This window comes from Saccoglossus kowalevskii, chromosome 7 (genome assembly GCF_978046115.1).
Source record: "Saccoglossus kowalevskii chromosome 7, keSacKowa6.1, whole genome shotgun sequence".
In the NCBI taxonomy this organism is placed as follows: domain Eukaryota; kingdom Metazoa; phylum Hemichordata; class Enteropneusta; family Harrimaniidae; genus Saccoglossus; species Saccoglossus kowalevskii.
In genome coordinates this window covers 5,303,862-5,326,147 of record NC_140647.1, presented here as the reverse complement: position 1 = coordinate 5,326,147, position 22,286 = coordinate 5,303,862, and the positions used below count along the sequence as shown (strand labels likewise).

General features: G+C 35.5%; 2 protein-coding genes across 3 annotated transcripts in view; one reads left to right on the top strand and one right to left on the bottom strand.

Moving 5' to 3' along the window:
• Nucleotides 1–525: 525 nt before the first annotated feature.
• LOC100377481 (cleavage and polyadenylation specificity factor subunit 3) lies at nt 526–11,674 on the bottom strand. The gene is made up of 16 exons (XM_002736575.4): nt 11,517–11,674; nt 10,009–10,072; nt 9,535–9,632; nt 8,998–9,126; nt 8,647–8,824; nt 7,977–8,066; nt 7,355–7,505; nt 6,976–7,103; nt 6,426–6,632; nt 5,410–5,556; nt 4,862–5,011; nt 4,431–4,539; nt 2,774–2,973; nt 2,569–2,656; nt 2,199–2,359; nt 526–1,946 (listed from the first exon to the last, which is right to left on the bottom strand). The coding sequence occupies exons 1-16, from the start codon at nt 11,585–11,587 to the stop codon at nt 1,860–1,862; spliced, it is 2,058 nt and encodes a 685-aa protein (XP_002736621.2). The 5' UTR covers nt 11,588–11,674; the 3' UTR covers nt 526–1,859.
• The window catches only part of LOC100377033 (isocitrate dehydrogenase [NADP] cytoplasmic-like), a 22,651-nt gene continuing 11,990 nt past the window's right edge, over nt 11,626–22,286 (top strand). Inside the window, exons 1-5 of one of the 2 annotated variants that reach the window (XM_002736572.4) lie at nt 11,626–11,762; nt 11,858–11,897; nt 15,487–15,593; nt 16,321–16,407; nt 17,531–17,691. In XM_002736572.4, coding sequence (XP_002736618.1) covers nt 11,747–11,762; nt 11,858–11,897; nt 15,487–15,593; nt 16,321–16,407; nt 17,531–17,691 — 411 coding nt within the window. In that variant the 5' untranslated portion in view covers nt 11,626–11,746. Of the gene's footprint in view, nt 11,763–11,838; nt 11,898–15,486; nt 15,594–16,320; nt 16,408–17,530; nt 17,692–22,286 lie in introns of those variants that run through there. The other variant, XM_006818749.3, reaches the window with a different exon arrangement.

Here is a 22,286-nt window from a genome sequence, read left to right as displayed (position 1 = left end):
CAGCCACATAATTGGGAAACAGCCACATAATACTGAAAAACAGCCACATAATTGGGAAACACGGCCGCATAATTGGGAAACACGGCCACATAATTGGAAAACACAGCCACATAATTGGAAAACACAGCCACATAATTGGAAAACACGGCCACATAATTGGAAAACACAGCCACATAATTGGAAAACACAGCCGCATAATGGTGAAACACAGCCGCATAATTGGAAAACACAGCCACATAATCGGAAAACACAGCTACATAATTGGGAAACACAGCCACATAATTGGGAAACACAGCCACATAATTGGGAAACACAGCCACATAATTGGGAAACACAGCCACATAATTGGGAAACACAGCCACATAATTGGGAAACACAGCCACATAATTGGGAAACACAGCCACATAATTGGGAAACACAGCCACATAATTGGAAAACACAGCCACATAATTGGGAAACACAGATATGTAACTAGGAGACACAGAGCAACATGACCAAAGAACAGTCATAAACACAAAATAATAATACTGGTTTTTATAACAAATTTTTATTATTTGTGTTAGTGTATGGCAGTCTTCAACTCAAAAATACAAAATAAATATATACAGACAGTGAATATATCCTTATTGGAAGCAGTAAAGATTATTCATCTCAGTATTCCACACACACTGCCATTATAGTTGCAAATGAATGGAATGGTGAGTCCCATGTGATGGTTGCTAACATGCTGGTGTGCATTCATACATAAACTGAATAATACCAATTTGAAAGCATATCTTTGATAGTTGAAGGCTTGGTATGATGATTTAAAAAAACTAATACAATAATGAGCTTTGTCTACTACTTGCTGTCATATCGGGTATCAATGAACAGCTTAGATGAGATGACTAGTTAAAAGACGAACGAACGAGGCATTGATTCAAAAACCATGGTTTGTCCAAAGACAACTCATGGTGAGTTGATACAAAAACTGTAGGTATAACAAAAGGCTCTCAACAAAGTATGGAGAGCTTGGTGTAGCCAGGTAACAGCTGATGAAACTATGGAGTATGGAGAGCTTGGTGTAGTCGGGTAACAACTGATGAAACTATTGAGTATGGAGAGCTTGGTGTAGTCGGGTAACAGCTGATAAGACTGGAATATGGAGAGCTTTGTGTAGTCGGGTAGCAGCTGATGAAACTATGGAGTATGGAGAGCTTGGTGTAGCCGAGTAACAGCTGATGAAATTACAGAGTATGGAGAGCTTCGTGTAGCCAGGTAACAGCTGATAAGACTGGAATATGGAGAGCTGGTGTAGCCGAGTAACAGCTGATGAAACTATGATGAGCTAGGTTTAATCGGATTTAGCTGATGAAACTATGTTGTATGAAGAGCTTGGTGTAGTCGGGTAACAGCTGATGAAACTACGAAGAGCTTGGTTCAGCTGGAGAAACTATGTAGTATGGAGAGCTTGGTGTAGTCGGCTAACAGCTGATGAAACTACGAAGAGCTTGGTTCAGCTAGAGAAACTATGTAGTATGGAGAGCTTGGTGTAGTCGGCTAACAGCTGATGAAATTACGAAGAGCTTGGTTCAGCCGGGTTTAGCTGGAGAAACTATGGAGTATGGAGAGCTTGGTGTAGTCGGGTAACAACTGATGAAACTACAAAGAGCTTGGTTCAGCCGGGTTTAGCTGGAGAAACTATGGAGTATGGAGAGCTTGGTGTAGCCGGGTAACAACTGATGAAACTACAAAGAGCTTGGTTCAGCCGGGTTTAGCTGGAGAAACTATGAAGTATGGAGAGCTTGGTGTAGTCGGGTAACAGCCGATGAAACTAGGGAGTATGGAGAGCTGGTGTAGCCAGGTAACAGCCGATGAAACTAGGGAGTATGGAGAGCTTGGTGTAGCCGAGTAACAGCTGATGAAACCATTTGAAATAGACTCTCATCCTCTTCACACTTCACGTCCTGCAAAAGAAAATGACATATGTGGTTACAATCTCACAGATATGGCTCTGAAACAGCACTTTGGAAAACAAAATGGTTGTCAGTCAGTCATTTCAAATCAGATCCATAAAAAAAATGGCATGCATCAGAGACCCTTGATTTATGTGCCAAGTTTATTGGAGTATATGCATGCCCAAGATTTGGTGCAAGATTAAACAGGAATTCTATAGTGTTGCTTTGAACCTTCCATGAATACTAGCTTACTGAACTTACCAAAGTATTTACATGTACCCTAGCAGTTTTGTTATCCACAGTTACCATGATTTCATTTCCTAATACATTCCTGCGGATGGATTGCTCACCAAACATGTCCTTCAGTAATTTGGTCAATCTCTCCGCATATAAAACATCATTGATTGGCTGAGCTGGTTTAACTGAAATTGAAAGAGTGAGTTTGAATCTTGTCTTATGTGTTTACATGTTCTTAATATGCCTGTAATTTATATTTACAATTAAACATACTATAAAAAGCATTATCTGAGTAAACTAAACCCTTGATTCATTATTTGAGAGAAAGTGCACCACATACACTACATAAATAAATCTTTATTGTGAATCAGTTTACAGCTATGAAATGACTTACCTTTCTGTGCCTGTGGGTCTGATCCTACTTTGAGAATTACTGATAAGACAGCGTCTGCATACATATCATTTACGGCATTAGCAACCCACTATAATAGGAATTGACATTAAGAAAGTGGTTTTGAGTTACTGAGTATGCAACAGTGTCTATTCCGCATTAGTATTAATATACATGCTTGTCATTCATGGCAATATCAACCACCTACCTCCATTGTCACCATGCCAAGTGCTGCCTCGTGTATGACTATGACATGTTTGAATACTCTCAATGCCGGTTTGTCATGGACTTCCGTGTGTTCAATATCACCAGACAGCTGAGTGAGGTAGTATGTTAACAACGATAGTGGAGCGTTGTAAGCGATACTCTGACGCTGCGTCACCGTACTCACAGCTAAGTCAGTGTAACCTGTCAACAAAATCGCAGAAATTAACAACATCAGAACTTAATATTGAACAAGTCATATTTGAGTGACATATACATTCAAAGCAGATCATGACCGAAATCTCAGACCACTTTCAGTGGTCTGATCCGAAATGTCCCTGCATATGTACAACACATTGTATGATGTGTGTGAAGTGTGGTCTTGATCTGTCCAGGCATGTCCGAGATATGGATCAAAAACTAAATTCTTTAAAACAAAATGGCCGCCAGTCGGCCATTTTGAACTTGATCCGACGAAAAAATTGGTGTGCATCAAGCTTATATTATGTTTAATATATGCACTAAATCTGAACAAAATCCATCCATGCATGACTGAGATCCGGTTCCGGAATTGTGAAAATACAAGATTTTGATGCATTTTCGGCCTTAAAATGGCCATCATTCAGCTATTGTTAAGCGGATCATGAAACAAATGCACATGTCTATTTGTGACATGATCTACCATGTGTGTGTGAAGCTTTGAACTTGATCAATCCAGACATGTCTCGGATACGGATCCAGAACTGAATTCTTTAAAACAAAATGGCCGCCAGTCGGCCATTTCGAACTTGATCCGGGAAAAAAATGACGTGCATCAAGGTCCTATTATGTTTAATGTATGTACCAAATTTGAACAAAATCCGTCCATGCATAACTGAGATCCGGGTCTGGAATGGTGAAAATGTGCAATTTCAAAGCATTTTCGGCCTTAAAATAGCCGCTATTCGGCTATCGTTAATCGAATTATGAAAAAAAATGCATGTGCATATGTCCCATATAATATGTGATGGATGAGTGAAGTTTGAACTCAATCGGTTCATGCATGTTCGAGATACAGGTGATCACGGACGCACGGGTGCACGGACGTACACAGGGCAAACCACAAGTCCTTATCTAAGAATTTTTGTTATTCACTTGTTTCATTCATTATTTATGGGTGTGTACACTGTCTTGATTTCTGTCAGTATATGTTCACACTAAATATAATCTGTTCATGCATAACTGAAATAGAAACTGAAGGTAAAAGTATGTGTGAAATCTTACACCAAGTATCTAGTAACTTTTGTGTTAAAGGGCAAAGGTCATTGTGCCACACATGTGCAAGATTTGTGTTGATAAATCGATTTTTCAACAGCGCTCTACTAAGAATTTAATATGGCAGCAAAGTACATGTAAGTTTTAATCTCAGCAAAATCGACACAATGCTCATGGCGATTAGGGAACTTTAAACGGACTGTAATTCCCCTATAAACACCTGGGTGCCATCTGTTTTCTTGCACACTCTGATCTGCGAAACACTCAAAGTTGTTTATACAGAAGTGTGATTATTGCATAAAGTTTGTACAAGACCTATATCTGGCACATGCATAGCACGACAACAATCATATCAAATACACAACCACTGCATTTAACAAAGAAAGTAGTAGACTGTGGCTGCTTACTTCCAAGATCTGATGGTGCTATTATATGATAGTTGAAGTTTCTTTTGACTAATATTCCAGATACTTTGTGACCATGTTCAGGTTTCTTAGATGCCAAACTACCCATCACCTGACACAATGAGATGAATAGCAAATTAATTATCAAATCATTAATCCTGCAAAAGATCATTCAATGCTAAGGTTACATGAGCCCTGCCATGCCCAGCCATGCAAAAAAGATTTACTATCAGAAAGCTGACCAGACCACCTATGTACTAAGTTACATTGAAATCATTGAGTGGTTTACTTTGAGGTCAAACAGACAAATGGCTAATAATTATGCAAATTATTGACTGTTACGCACAGTTTCATTGAACTAATGAGTACACACAGAAAACTAAAAAAATGGTATTAAACATCAGAACTGCTTAGACATAAACCAGGTTTATTACCTTAGCCATTTTCTCTCCTCTAAAATAGAGCTCCACAGCCTGTGTGTTCTTAGGGTTGTGCACCTGCAAGTCAATATCACTGTCTTCATAATCACGAACCACAGCGGCTTTCAAACGTCCCATTTCATTCTGTTCACCATGCACTAAAATCTGCAAGAGATAATAATGTATTAAATCATGTCACTGAGCATTAAGAATTAATATATTTCCAACATAAGTCATTGTTAATAACACAGTCCCAGTTGCAATTATGGGAAATGTTATACCACATTTTCCAAAAAACAAAATGGCTGCCAGTTGGCCATCTTGATTGAAATCAATAAAACACTGCATGTAGATATGTACTCTACACATGAATGAATGAATGTACTCTATGATATTTTCATAAAATAAACAGATATTTTAGAGCATTACTTGAACATCAAACTTATTTAAAAAGCCATTCTCCAAAAGTAGTAATTTTAATGTGTTGATGACAGGAAATAGGGGCCGGTCAAATTATTTACATTGTTGAAAAGCTAAGATGATAAAGGTGAAAGAATACTTACAACATGTGGTGGTATCAGTTTACGTATAAAATCACTGATTTGTTGGTAATCTGCATGAGCTGAAAATGATATATAATCTACAGACATCTTAAGTGGTAATTTCTGTCCAGACATTGTGGTCACTTCCTCTGGCTGAGATAAGATATGCTAATAATGGGGAAAAAATAATACTAGTACTCAATAGAACTCAACAGGCATTGTCTAGCAGGCAGAATTTGTGATCATTTTCAGTAAAAATATAAAATAAACAAAATTTGAGTGCAACAAATGTGAGACTGACTGAATCAGTGATTTAACAAGCTTATTTCTGCCTCATATGTTATATGTAAATCAATAGAACTCATCATGCACACAGAAAAGATGGTACATTTGCTATCACAGCCATAGCCATGTTCAATCACTATGATGCAGTCTCTCTTGCATATATTAGCAGTATAATTGAGCAAAAATAGCCCCCCAAAAATTGGTTTACTATGGGATACAACACAATTCATGACATGCATGCACAAGTTGCATAATACAAATTTATAGCTAATTTTCAACAGATAATGATTTAGTATCAATATTTGCTATTCATAATCTGGGGTCTACTTTAGATAACCATAATCATTAATGAGAGTGCATTGAACTCTTTTAACCAATTGTGCATATGCAGGCATAATACACTGGTATAATATAATAATAGTATTTACAGTTACATTTGTATTCTCACCAATTCTATAACAAAAGTAAGTTTTTCCAAACTTGACTCATGATTGTAGTTATCCAATTCTGCATACCAAATGTGAACAACAAAAATCATTTATTATATAATGTAACCAGGTAGATGATCTTTTAAGTCAAATATTTTGTGTCAAGTTGACTACTCAATTGAAATGCTACCATTATTACAATGTTTACGTGCAAAATGTATGTACAGATGCACACATGGCTTCATTAATCTATAAGTAGCAATTGCATGTGATCTATCTTTTCCTGCAGTAAGCAACCACTATCACTTCGTAGCAATACCTTACCTTAGCAAGTGTTCCTTCCACACAGTAGCCAGCAATAATTACACCATTTCTTCTATCAGTACACCAGCTCTCAAAGAGTTCACGGGACAGTCCACTCTGCATCATACCAGGGCTGGCCATCACAACAGACGGTCCAATGTCATCAAAATGATCCATACCACGCAGGTTGGAAATGTGTTTGAATACAAATGGATTACTGATAGTAATCTGAACACGAAAATAAGGAAACATATCAATCATTTAAATCATCTAAAGTTGGAGAATGATATACTCCACTGACTGTGTCTGGTTGGGTATCTAAGGCTAACGCCTAAGAGTTGGAGAATGATATACTCCACTGACTGTGTCTGGTTGGGTATCTAAGGCTAACGCCTAAGAGTTGGACCAATCAAAGAACACCTTGTTTGTTGACAGTTTTTTGACGAATCAAATTCTGTCTTGTATATATGCTTTGACTCAACTGCAGAATTATTGTATATTTATTGTGCAATGTACAAACAGACACTGCCTAGGAAACTTGAATCGTATGATGTCCGTGGAATTGTCTTACCTGTCTTTTTATCTTGTCATTCATGGCATTAATGTATGTCTGATAAACTGACATACATTTCTTAGCTAACGATGACGCATAGTATATCGGTATATCATGTAATTCAGGGTGATTAGCCCAATATTCATCTGAGAAAACAACAGAAACAAATTAACGATAGAAACCACATAAATGAAAATAGCAAATACATGACACAACTCTAATGAAAGATAATATTGGAAAGTACTTAAATGTATATCACAAGTTACTTAAGAAACAAAGTACATTTTTGTACTTTCCACAAAATTCTGCATAAATTTTCCAAATTGTGATTAATACTTGTAGTCAGTTGGTAATTATGTTTATTTGGCCCAAAATTACCTAATACCTAATAATTTACCTAATATAAGCAGCAACTCTTGTGCTCTTCCCAATGCAAAGACTGGAATTAGACATCTACCTCCTCTGTTGACTATATCATGGACTGTACCAGTGAAACGAGCTTCTCGTTCTTCCCTTTTCTCATGTATATGTGTACCATAGGTGGATTCCTATAGAAAAGATTCAATATTTCACAAATCAGATCACCAATTTTACTGCTATTTACAACGGCCATTTTATACAACTAAAACTATAGTAACAGACAAAGATGGAAGGAATGCAGAAAGAATGCCATCTAATTTCTATTTTTGGGAGCGAGGCATTTTCACTGCCAGACAACCACAACTAGTGAAAACGATGGTTGAAAACTCTCAAAAAAAACTGTACTTTTGACTAGTTGTAGAGACTCTTGTGAGCAGTGTATATGCACAACATATATAAATTTCAGGATTGTCACAATTGTTGATTTTGTGCTTTTTGGCTCTTGGACCAGTGTTCCACAGCATCTTGCGCAGAACCCATTGAAATACTAGGTACAGTGGTGCATGTCTTAGAAACCACAGAACGTTTTGTAACGTAGCTCCACCCCCAAGCATATACAGTATTAGAACTGCATGTAAATAACTAGAGAATATACTTACGATGATGAGTACATCAGGTCTAACTGATGGCAATTCAGCTGCCATTAGATGTCTGTCTTCTTGACGACTAAAATCTCCTGTGTATAGTAACTAGAAATACAAATAGTTACAATTAGATATTCAAAATAGTGTGTGAACAAATGAAATTTATATACAATCTACAGTAATTGTATGCATGGTTACAGTAAAAACGATAAATGATGATTCTCGATTATGAATGTTATCAGTCACAAATAGTACTCATCCGAAATGTAAGTACAGTTCTTCGTTGAGCTTGTCCTCAACGTGGATATAAAACGAGCTGAAAATTTCAAATTCGAGGGACATCAAGTGATCAAAACAAGAAAGAAACAAAATGGTGGGCCTTAAAATCTCAATCGATAGAGGGCGTACACAGCGCGCCACACATCCTTGAAGGATTAGGCAGATTCACACCTTTAACAATAGCATTTTCTAACCATCTTTTTTAGTAACCATGTTGTATGCAATCAAGTAAAAACTGAAAATTTAAAATTATTCCAATTGTTGATAATTTCAAACCCAGTTTTAAAAATTATTTTGCCCAGAACAGAAATAATTCCTGGTATGTTTATTTTGCAGTCTTGCATCACACTTAACTACTAAATTCTGTGAGTTTTCAGGCAAATTTTCCACAAAATAAAACTCTTACCTTGACGCCAGCAATTTCAATCATGAACATTGCAGCACCTAACACATGGCCTGCATTGTAACACCAAAACTTGACTCCAAGTACTTCAGTTTCTACATGAAAGTCTATGGTTTCAATACGGTCCATACTGTTTTCCAAGTCGTTATCAGTGTACAGCATCTGCTCCGTTGAGATGTTACTGAAAACACAAAAAATATTTGATCAAGTAGCACATTTCCTGAGGAGCATAAAAATCAAAAATTCACACTCAGATTTGTTAATAGGAATTGGTGGGAAAGCATCATACATGGAAAGCGATGCTAGGTATAAGGTAGACTAGTGTATTACGAAATCCAGTCACTGTCAACTTACCTAACTTTGACGTAATCAGACAACAGCCACCTATAGATGGCTTTTGTAGCATGAGTCATAAAGACACGCCCTTGGAAATTAGTCTTCTGAAGAAACCATGGCAAGGCGCCACAATGATCCAAGTGAAAACTAAAATTTTAATATAAGAACAATGATGAACAAATACTGATAAGTAAATCATTCTGTTAATTTTTTTCTCAAGAACAATGTTTTGAGTTGTACTTGTGTTCATTTTCATGTTGGAAATGGCATACCAAAATGAATAGTTATGAATATAAAAGTAAATCTTCCAAATGGACACTGTTCACGAACATTTTCTTAGCATGGGCAAACGTTTTCGACCTTTTAGCCCGTGCTACAGAGCTAAGCGCGAACACTTATACCTGACACTAAAGGTTCTTAGTAAAGCACTGCAAAATTTCCCCAAAGAATGTTACTTTTGATTAACATGCAATGAAGATTAAAAACATCACAAAGTTTTTGGTTTAGACAGATTTCCGGTGTACAGATGTTTGAAATATAATACTAAATACTTACTGACTGATAAGTAACAAATCAATCTCATCTGGTTCTATCAAATCAAAATATGGCAGTGCATCCATACCACTTAAACCTGGATGAATTCCACAGTCAAGCTGTAGAGAATAATAAAAGTACTGTCAAATCTGTATTTGAAGCCTCAGCTTTTATTAAAATGGTACAATGCAACAGAGGGGATGCAAGCATCTACACATATGAGAAATGGTTAATTTTTAGTTCTCAATTGTTCAAAAGGAATTGGTGCGACTTGTATTAGGGATGCGGCTTCTAATACAGATTTTACGGTATATATAAAGCAAGAGCCCTCAAGTTGAATAACAAGATGTTGACACGAGTTGATAATGCAGCAAATGATCTCAATCCTCAAAGGTTGTGAAACTTCTCCCTCGTAATCTGGTACAAAACAACATTTTCTCTTAAACAACAAATTTAAGCAAGGCCAACCACACATATATTTAGTTACTAACTTACCATAATTTTTTTCCCTTTAAACTCTAGCATAATACATGATCGGCCAACTTCTTGTCCGGCTCCACTGAGAATGAAAAAACAAAGCAATATATAAACAATCAAGTTGGTTAATCTTGGCGCAATGTCAAAGATGCTTATAGGGACTGGGGTAAGCATTCTTTATCATATTAAAAACACACAGAATCACACTGATGTATCAAATTAACATATATTCAAATGCATTAAGATACTGTGAACAACTGACAAATTACTGTAGTTGACTGTATTGGGAATATTTGTTCACAAGTTTCTATTTTGATATAACATCTACCAATCATATCTGAGCATTTGTATTTCACTGTTCAACGAACAAATAAACATTCTTAAAAATAACTATCTAGACAAAGTTTACTCTGCGACAAATCTCTCAATCTAACAGCTAAAGCAAGATGCATAACAGTAAAATTATGTTTGTTGCGTTTACACGACAACATTTTGTCAGAGCCCTACAGGTTCGAACCAGCAAAAATGGTCATGTATTGTAGACATATTCAGTGGTCGATTTCTAGACGATCCGGCCCTAGCCAATTGCGGCCCAGGTAAAAAAAGACGATCCGGCCCTGGTTTAGACGTTCTGGCCCCAAAACAGGTAAATCATATTTAATATGTGTTCATATCTAATGTTAATATATTAAATACACAACGAATGTATGACTATCTTATTCAAAACTTAAAAATTAAATACTAAACAATACATGGGTGACCAGTATTATTCGTGTTGTTTTTACATAGCAGAGCCAGAGGGTCGTCAATTCAATGTATGTGTTTCCGATGTAATGTCTGTGTCTGTAAACTTGCGTCAATGAAATCGACAACAGTCTCGGTAAATAATTCAAATCTACAACATTTCGGAGAACAGTAGCGTTGTTGGGCGTGTAGTGTTACATATAGTTTAAAGGGGAACCGCTCAATCCCTTGGATTGCACCAAAGAATCATGGGACACTATTGTTTATGTTGTTTACAATGTTAATCTATCTTTTGTTATCCATTGTTATTTTAATCCAGAAAGTAAATTTGTTGTAAAATTAATCTTAACTGGTAGGTGCCCCTTTAAACTTGTGTCATCTGACCACAGATTACAACTGGCCGAGTTCGAGTTAGAATCTGGCCGGGAATCATTGATTGTAGTCATATGTAACCCCCCCCCCCCCCCCCTCCATATATAAACTTGAGCACTTGTAAACAACCACCTCGCACATGTCCAAACACTAAATAAGTTTGTTTTCATACAACGGCAAATAATCTTCTTCTAAATTTAAAATATGCGGATTGGGCGAGTGATTGGTGGCGATTCTGCCGTCCAAACACGTGTTTGCTATGTTGTTATAAAATACAGTGTACAATGATGCAGTCGAACGCTGCACACGACTTCGACTGCATGCTAGAGATATATTATTCAGCAGCTTTATATAGATCTATAAACACACTCTGCGCTGCTGTAGTAAAACATATTGAATAATATACTCACAGCGGCCTAATAATAAGACGGTCGCTTTCTTCCGCCGGGACTTGACTGTCTACTTTTCTTTTGGTCGCCATTTTTAACTTCCCGGTTGTAAGCAAAACCTCGCGAGATTTGGAGTGGTACTTCCTGCCTGGACTTTTCCCTTCGTTGACACGCGACCGAGAAGCCGTGTATATTGGTACTGCGCGAGATTTAATATTCAGCACGATTTGTTATAGCAATTATCCAGCAAAATGTCGAAGATTCAGGGCAAGTTTGAAGAAATTGTTTCCGTTTCGTGTGTTATTATTGAAATTGTTAGCCGACGTGTGTTTTTAATGTTGTAATGTCATTTGTGTCTGTAGCCGGAACCGTGGTGGAAATGAAGGGTGACGAGATGACAAGGTTGGTAATTAGAATACAATAGTTATTTAGTGTATATTCATAAATTGTTTGTTTTTTTAGTTCATAGTTATATTTGATGTACAGGATGGTGTGTTTAAAATGCCAGTGGCAATTTGGTTAGCTTGCCATTGGCAACACTGGATCGTTCGCACCGGGCGTTCGCATCGCTTTGATTCAATCTCTCAGTAGTGATGGGCCGGGCTCTGCAGACTGGGAAATGAATGAAACTAATCGCCGCTTACCTTCATTGAATGTACACACGTACAATATTTCGGGTGCTTTGCTGTTTTAAATCCATTTTTGTTTTCTAGATTCTTTTGATTGTAATTTGGTTTTTCTAAAGCGATATTAAACCACGGAACATTTTCGCCCATCACAGATTGCGGCAGTGTCAAGTTGACCCCCGAGTTGTACGGGGATCAGAGCCAAGCCCCAGTCGTACACCATCAACTTTGGTCAACCGATAATGTGTTTTTGCATTTTCACTATGATTTTAATTTCACTGTAGGCTTTAATGAGAATCATGTGTTTCAATCGGTATCCCAGGGTCTTCATATGATTTTTTAGCGTGCGAGAGCTGTTGGAAAATTCCGTGAATGAAGTACGTACAATACTACAACGCGAGGGCCCTGCAAAGATTGCATGTCAAATTTGCATATCAGTGAATGAGATACGAACTTTGACTTTTAAAAAGTTTGTTGCGATCACTGGTGATACATGTCCATGTACTTTTGTAGTTTACATAAATCAATGCGTCTTTCTTAAATTAATTACGCTGACAAAAACAACAACACGTAGTTTCTTTTTTTTAATTCTAAAGCATTAATGGTCTTGCTCACAGTAGGCTTTTGAATTTTAATTGAACAAACCACATGAACAAACCATTGTATTTGTCACACGTGAGGACATGTTATTCACGTGAGTTGTAACTATACACTCAAAATGTACCAGTCCAAAGTATGAGGTTAAAGTTTATTTAGTTTACATTTATTTACTCAATACAATACAGTTTCACAAAAGTCTTTGGAAATTGCTGATACCATGGAGGTATAAACATACCTCCATGCTGATACATATAAACATACCTCCATGCTGATACTTTGCTTTTATACTGGCGGTCATATGACTATCATATGGTCCAAATATTTGAGATAAAGGTTACTAGTATACTATTATTACTTTACACAAATTACAGTGTTAATATATGAGACTCTATGGGGGGGGGTAAAAAATTACCTGTTTAAAAATTTCTTCCAGTCTTTTCTAAACTTAACATATTGAAACAATATGTCAAAATGTTAAAATATGTTATAAATAAAAATTTTCATGAAACTTGATGTTAATGGATCAATAATTAATAAATTGAGAAAAAAATAGCCAGTTTAGTTACAGGGAAAGAAGCCTTAGTAATTGGAAGCACAGTCATATGTAATAGAATAAAAGAAAATGCACTATGTAATAATAATAATAATCTTTATTGAAACCGTATCCCGGAGTGGGATCTTAGTTGAAAATACAATAAAGTAATACAAAAAAGATAGCAAAAAAAAAAAAAACAAAACAAAAAAAAAACAAGACATTCAAAGACAATAGAAAATAAAAAATAAAATTAAATTATTTGGCGGTTGGTTGAGGCAACTGGCATTTTAAGATTTTTTCTTGTCGTAATTTGAAACAAGTGTGGATGAATTTTCCTAGTTCAATGATTGTTTTGTCATTTTTAATTTTTAGTATATTTGTAAGTTTTTCGTCATCCGTCCCCAATTTGCTTATATTGTATTTAATATTCTTGATCATGATTTCTCGTTCCTTCTTGTATAAATCACAATTGAGAAGAAAATGTTTTTCGTTTTCAATTTCTTGTTTGTCACAAACTGGGCAAATTCGGTCCTCAGCTAAAATGTTATTATATCTGCCCCTTTCGATTTGAAGGGTATGAGTACTTATTCTGAGATATGTGATATTCTTATGTATGTGATAGCGACTTTCACTTTGGTACTTCATATGGTACTGTAGGTTTCAGTACAGACTTGTTTTGTCTACTGGTAATGTACTAGATTTGTGATAACAAAACAACATCAAAGTCATACTAGATTTTTATTTTCATTTATTTACCTTTTCTAAAATTTTGTCATGAATACCGCAGACAAAAATACCATAGTACAGTTTAATATGTGACTCGATAACTATTGAGAGCTGCAACATTGCTCTTAGCATATTTACTTTGCATGTACGCACAGCTGATACTCTGTGTGACACATAATGAGTAGTATGCTGGTTCCTCTAATCTCAGCATTTCATTTCAATGTTACAAGGTAACATATCAGCCATCAACAGCTGTTGTTATGTTTATGCTTTTCATAATACAGGAAATATTATACTAGTAATGTGCCCGAAATATGAATTGAATTAACATTCTGCACATTCTAAAATGATATGATTGCTGACAGGAAATATCCACCAATAAAAAATAAATTCTCACAGACTCACACGTATCTAATTGCATTAATTTCTACTTTGATTTATAATTACTCCTGTGGCATTATGAATTTCATGAATTGAGTCAGACAAACAGTTAATGTGTTCATAAATTATATTTTGTCACTGTCACTGTAATGCAGTATAAGAATACCTATAATATATCTGTATGATAAAATAAATTTAAATTTATCCAGTATGAAATATTTTTTTTGAATAAAAACCTCACTGAACAAAAAAATTCCATGTTACAGCATTATTTACATTTCTACAAAATTAGTTTGGTGACAATATATCTGATTATAGTAAATCCATATTATAAAAGTCAAGTAAATGAGATCTGATCATGTTTTAATAGTAGCCAAAACTACCTTATAAATGAAGGTTTTTTTTGTGGGATACACAGATATTAGCAAAAATAGTTGTCACTAACCTCAGTTTTGACATAGTCTCTCTGGTTTTGATAACAAAATCACCAAGGTATCTTTATATTTGATTTAGGGATTCCGTGAGGGAAAATTTTTTGTTTGGAAACTAGGTGATTCAAACAAAATGTTTTAAAAATAAAAATCACTTGTCACAATGTACATGTCAAAACAGTTTTGGAAAAAAACAGAGGAAGTTAGTATTTTGTTTTAATTTGTGTGCTATGATAGGAGGATATGGGTTCAAAGGTGACACATGGCAGTGAGAACACATGACAACACTTCTATCTGCTGTTTAATTTGTGTGCTATGATAGGAGGATATGGGTTCAAAGTAGACACATGGCAGTGAGAACACATGACAACACTTCTATCTGCTGTTTCAGTACAGGGCAAAGTATACAAACTAAAATATGTCAGAGGTCAGTGACTCGCATAAAACTGATATAAGCCTCTAGTCAGTAACCCACTTCCTTTATCTTTGAAAAATGGAGTTGTCAATGCATTGTTTCAAAAAAATGTGTTTGTAATTGAGAGGGTATTGTTTCACCCTTTCCTTATAGAGTCCCATATATTAACTCAATAATCACTTATAGTAGAGCAATGATTTCAATTTTACTTTTACAAAGTATCAGCAAATTCTCAGTTTTAGAGATTAAACTCAATTGTTCTTACTTTTCTCCATAGAATCATCTGGGAGCAGATCAAGGAGAAGCTAATTTTTCCTTATATGGATTTAGATATTCAAAGCTATGATTTAGGAATTGAGAACAGAGATGCCACAAGTGATCAAGGTAAATATTTCACTATTTCACAGTGTGTTGTGCAGTACATGTATGTGTTATGGTTGCATCGCATTGTGAAGGCATTCTAGTGTTCTCGTAAAAATTTTTTTGTCCAACGTCCAACGTTTTTTTTCTCTGATGAAGAAATGAGTCACGAAAAATACAAGCGACATATGAAAAATTAAATATGAAAATTTAACATTACAACCCTGTTTTCTTGAATATTTCGTACTAAGCCATTTTAAAACAGACAGTTCATGAACATGCATTTGAAAACTGTATACTGTGAAATACTTTATTTTTGCTATTTTCGCTGAAGAGGGGATGATTCAATGAAAATAAAATCCAGCAAATATACATTTTTTTTCTCTTTATTTTACATTCAATAATCTATTTTGAGCTAAAATAAAGTATTTTACAGTAATTTCCACTATAAAGCAAAAAAATAATACTTCACATCTCTTCATGTTCCACATGGGTGGGTAAATGTTTGAAATAATGAGAACTATTTTAGTATTTCAAAATATTATAATAAAATATTCTCAGTTCACTGGGATTTATATTTGCTTATTTTATTGATAGCAAAATGTTCCAAGTGTACAAGGGTAATCATCTATTACGCAAAAAAAAAGATTAAATCTGCTAAAATACATTATTAGTGTGTACTGGTTTACAATAAATATATTCAATATGTGGGATACCAATATATATTTTTTTTTACATTTTCTCACTTTAGTCACAATAGACTGTGCAGAAGCAATAAAAAAATGTAACGTTGGTATTAAATGTGCGACTATAACACCGGATGAAAAACGGGTTGAAGGTGAGTAGGAATTCTACTGGTATTTGTAAATATAAATAGTATTAACTAGTTCTTCCTCTTAATGTCTATGTTTACTAGGTTAGATCACACATTGCCATCGTCAGTTTATCAGTGATTTCTGTTTCTGTAATTTGACCTGTAACTTGTAACTCATTTCATAGTACCATGTAAACTTTAATTTAATTTTTACCAATAACAGTTTGCCACAATATTTTGTGATAGTCACTGTGTCTCGCTGATGCTCCTAATGAACGCACTGCTACGAAATTTTGTGCTTTCAGTCGAATGACTGTTGTGTAAAAACGTGTCATATATGGTAGATTTCAGATGATGTTCTGTCGATCCACATAATGCATTTATTCAAAACCATTATTTAATAAATACTAAATGTTGAATATATAATATATCTTGCTGTTGTGGTATTTTTGATCTTTTAGTTATTAAAGCTGTATGTTATGCTACTTCAGTCTGCATGTTGTAATGATATACGGATTTGTCTAGTTCCCATTACACACCAGGTATATAGAAATAACTGCAACTATATCCATGTCCCAAAACTGGGACTTGTGTACGTGCATCCATCTGTACAGACCTGTCAGTCTGTCTGTCCAGACCTGTATCTTGGACTTGCCTCAGCTGATAATATGCAAACTTTATACACACATTTTATATGTATTTTGGGATACATGTACGCATCATTTTGTTTTAAAAGAATGTGGTTCTGAAGCTGTATCTTGATTGATCATGTTCAAATCTTATATATTCTTCATACATCTACCGGTAGTTGCATATATGTACATGGATTTGTTTGACCATCAGATTAAAGATGACCAAATAGTGGTCATTTTAATGTCAAAATTCATCAAAATCAAGCATTTCTGCTATTCTGGAATAGTGAAAACACTGAAACAATTTGGGGCTCTTATCACTTAAAAATAAACATGTCTATAATTTGTAAATATAACTGCTACACGTCTATTTTTACAAATAGATGTAACTCTTATTTATTTATAGTGTGTAACAACACTGTTGTGTTTATGGAAAGACATTGGTTTATATACAAAACATAAATGTATATTTGTTGATTTGAAGTTACAGTAATATGTTTTTTGTTTTTCGTTAGAATTTAAATTAAAGAAAATGTGGAAGTCGCCAAATGGTACGATTCGTAATATTCTCGGAGGTACAGTGTTTAGAGAAGCCATTATATGCAAGAACATTCCCAGATTAGTACCTGGATGGACATACCCTATTGTGATTGGTCGTCATGCGCACGCAGACCAGGTAAAGAAATGTATACCAATTAATGTTAATTCCTACTACATTGGTTGTATTTAGTATGGATTTATATAAAGATGGATCTATAATGTGTATATTTCTTTATTAGTATTGTATATACGCTTACATAAATGTTCTGAGGTGTGTCTATGCTACAATAAATGCAATATTTTGTTCATGTGCACTTCTATTGGAGATGCGTTTCATTATAGAATAAATACAGTAATTGCATTTGTTGTCTAATGTACTGGTAGTTGCAGTCTTGCGGCAGAACCTTTGTACATGTATTGAAGGGCTATATCTTAGTGTGTGCTCACCTCAGTTGATTTGAAATTAAACTGTATTCAGCTCTGAATTTGTAGATGTTATTTTTACTTATATGCATTATGAAAATTGTATCCATCAATGATAGTAAGGTATTATGCTGTAAATTTATTTTGACAGTGTCCTAAATGTGTACAGGTCCTACCATAATTTAGATATATGGTGGTAGTCATTATTGTTTCAACATCCAAACATTGAATGTGAATCTTTCATTTAATATGAATAAAGGCTGCATTGAAGCAGAATACTTGTAATTATTAGATTAACTTAACTAATTTAGTATTTCATGGAGTAGTTCCATAAATACAGGGGTTTTAAAAATTGTGTTTCAATTAACAACTAGGCAGTATACAGAATGAAGTATAGGCTAATGCCACATTACAATATAACTGCCTTATTTATTGCAACATATTATGTATGTAATGTTTCTCATCATGTGGCCTAAGTAGCACTCTAAATCAAATGTGACAATCTGATCACAATGAGATGTACCGGTAGTGTACGGGCTAATATTTTTGGTTGATGAAAATATTTTTATTTTTTATCACTTTTTTTTATTATGTCGCCTAAATAGCAGCATAGACCCTTTTAGACGGTCTATGATAGCAGTCAGTAAAAATAAAACAATCTCAGAACAAAATAAAAATGATAAAAAATGATAATACAGTATAGTGAAAATAAATATTAATAAAATTTTCATGAAAAAATATCCTCTACACTACATCAAATTTTAATGAACACAGTTTGTTCAGTCAAATTTCTCCCTCGTTTTTTTTCAAGAAAACTGGTTTTGTTACCCCACATTTGTTTCATTTGTGTGACAATAGTGAAGAATCAATAAAATAAAAAGGACATTTTTTGTAAATTTAAAGTATTATCTCTTTTTGGAGGATGTTGTGGCCCTGAAAAGAACCGTTGGGTTTGGTTTGAGTTGCAGAATAATTTCACTATCGGTTACATCTGTATATCTGTAAATAACCAACATTCCGGAAGTATCTCTCAATGTCAGCTATGGTTACCTGGCGAATTGCATTGTAGATTGCGAAATGAAGGTTTTCCCATGCCAGTGTCCGCATATGAAATCGTTGGAATAACGTTTTCAACTTGGTGAAAACATTCTCTACTGGGTTGAGATGAGGAGAGTATGTTGGCAAAAACATCACGCCGATCCCTTGTCGATATAGCCACAGGCGAAGTACATGATGTCATCCGCCACCTCGACGTGGTGCGTTGGACAATTGTCGACAATTAAAATATCGCCAGCTCGTAAAGCTGGTTCTCCAATAACTGTTATTGCTGTGGTGCAGTCCTCAATAAAACTCACATAATGAGTTTGACGCTCTATCCAAAGTGTTCGCATGTATCACACCCCGATATTCAACGTGACATTTGGTGTCCTACGATGGCGCACGATTTCAATACGCGGAGTCCAAATTAACAAATGTCCGTATTTAGGATTAGCAACCGAAACATTGAAGCCACTTGCATCCATGTATTTTAAACGATGCTGATCTAAAACACGCATTTCATCAATAAATTCTCGAGTGTAAATCATATTTCGTTCGGTGAATCTTTTTGTGGCTGGAGTATTTAATCTCTTCCATGTCCAGTCTCCACCTGTAAATCTGTGGCGAACAGCGTTGGAAAGCGTAGACACGTTTGTTGCCAATACTTCTTGAAGTCTCTCCTGCATCTCGCGTTAAGTGATTGACGGCCTATCCGCTTAAGAGCTTCAACTTTGAGAAATGTTTAATTTCCATGCAGTAATTTGGTGGGTCTCCCCCTATTCGAAACTGATGGTTTTGTCGAACTTGTTCGTACGTATCTCAGCCATACTTTTCGGACCCCGGCTGCGGTTATTGAAAACTTACGCCCTACTGCAGGGAACACTGCTCTCAGTACCTCGTCGGTATTCATATTACCACCACTCTCCACAATTTCCTTTATGATTATTTGAGATTAATCATCGCTGAGTGACGTTCCCTTCTGGTAGGGTCTGTTGTGACAATTATAGTTTGTCATAACCAATATTACATCGGAATCTGAAACACTGACACGGACGGCGGGCACGATCAGGCTTTCTTGTCCTCGTAGTTTGTAGTAAAGACGCCAAGTAAACGAAGTGTTACAATGTGATCACATTTTGATTAAAATTATAAAGAGTGCAACCTGATTTGTCTCAATGTTTGGCTGTCAAATAATGCTACATTCATGCACCTAACTACCAAATCGAAACACTATTTTTAAAAACCCCGTACTGTAAGCTCTAAATCCCACTAAACAGATTGAACTCTTGCATGTACTATAAACTGAACACTCTTTTCAAAATTTGTGTTTAAATTATTTACCGGATTCGGCTGATACCCCGCCCATCCTAAACCCCGCCCATCAGCGATGTTTCAAATATTGGGCGATGTTTTGGTCCACACATTGCCTAACTGAACCTACAAACATTTTTACAGACCCAATTTCCTGTCCGACATCTTGTATCGATCGCGCCATTTCAAATATGATGCTAAAAATGTTTCACTGTGAAGTCGAAAAGCATAAAACTTGCTGTATACGAATTGTTGTAAAATACATTTCACTTACGTTTATTAGACTCGAATAAAGTCTACGCTTGAAAAGAATGTTATTCACGAAGTTTAAAATAGCCAAGCCTTCCTGATTCAAGCCTCTTGGTTGTTACCAGTAAAATTTAATCTTTGTCTGTATCGCATTCCAGACAAAAAGTTCAAGATCGGTAAACAAGAAATGGGCGAACTAAAATGTCTCCTGCATTTCACATGCGACATGATTATTAAAAAAAAATACAGAATTAAGCAGTCATGTACGTTCTATAAATCTAACCTTGCACACATAATCTTGTATTGATGTGTTTTTTGTCCAAAAAAGACATTCCCTTTCAGTTAACCCCCAGTTAACTCTTTGCGTTCATTATATTTGTGAGAGTTGAAAGATTTTTTTAACAAATGACAAGTAACTATATTGATTTGCGTCAAGCTGGATGGCCCGAATTTAAATATCAGTGCGTTAACTCTGGATGTCATTGACCAATGCCGCACGTAATTCAAACGCGTGGTTATTAGAGTTCAGTCGAAATGTACGTGAATATTGCGATCGAAGTGCGCTGTCCAGAGTTTATTATATTATAGTAAAATTTAACTCGACGCATGGTATGGTTTATATTACATGTTCACTTCATTTCGAATAAAATAATTCACCATTAGAAATCGATGAATTATAAGTATTTAAAATATTTTCTTGACTTTCTGTAGATACCCGACTACTATCCTTTTCAATGATTTAAATGCGCCCATGTTTATGTTTGCGTAATTATTACGAATTCAATGCATTATCAAGTCAGTATATCGGTAATATCAGCATCCTAACAATAGTAAAAAATAACTTTGCGTAATTATCATGAAAGCAATACATTACACAGTTGAAATATTTAGAGCCTGTGCAATACTGTAAACATATTTGCGTAATTAGAAAAGCAGTGAACTGTGAAGCAGTAAACGACGTTGATATATTCAAAGCCAGTACAGAGTTGCATACAAGTTGCGTAATTACAGTACCGTCGGATATAATAACAATTTTACTAGATCGACGCGCGGACCACGAAAGAAAAAAGTTGCTAAGGTAGCGTGCCAGTTCAGTGCGTGACTTGGGTGGTCAAACATCGGTCAACACACACTTGATGTCAGCATCGCCGTTCAGCAAGTTTCGCAAAGAAGTACTTGAAGTTCAATTGCGTCCCAAAATGATGTCGCTGATCACTCAGTTGTCGCAGCGTGTGTTGTGTCATGTCTATGATGCACCCCGTTTCGACTTTGGCCTGCTTTTCCTTCTTAGTGCATGTTCTTGTTCACGTAAAATGCGACCTCTCGCCAATGTATTAAGAGCAAATGTCTGTAAGGATCAAACAATGGTGGCAGGGGTCAAAAAATCGATTTGACCCATATTTTACACAGTGGTAGTACTTGGTCCACAACCCCTCAAAAAAACCTTCTCTTAGATCAAAACTTCTTGTTGCTATGGTAAAGGGCAAACAACGGTTTCTGGCCATTTTCCCCAATTTTTGCTTCTCAAAAACACGGAAATCAGCATAATTCGCGGCATTGTCTCTGCCACACCTGAACTGATCATCAAAACAAAACAAGATCCTAATAGACCAACATCTTGGCTTTTTGAAAATTGTTGTGGAAGTTTGAAAGAGATAGACTTCAGTTCCTTGGCAGCCTGAAAACAATGCAATGTTTCGAGCTTCTAAA

Bases quoted from the DNA above. Each gene is read 5' to 3' on its own strand.
- LOC100377481 (XM_002736575.4), bottom strand. From the start codon at position 11,587: ATGGCGACCAAAAGAAAAGTAGACAGTCAAGTCCCGGCGGAAGAAAGC. The intron at 8,825-8,997 runs GTAAGTTGACAG...TTGTGTTTTCAG, and splicing joins TCTGATTACGTCAAAGTTAG to TAACATCTCAACGGAGCAGA. The intron at 4,540-4,861 runs GTAATAAACCTG...TCATTGTGTCAG, and splicing joins GAGGAGAGAAAATGGCTAAG to GTGATGGGTAGTTTGGCATC.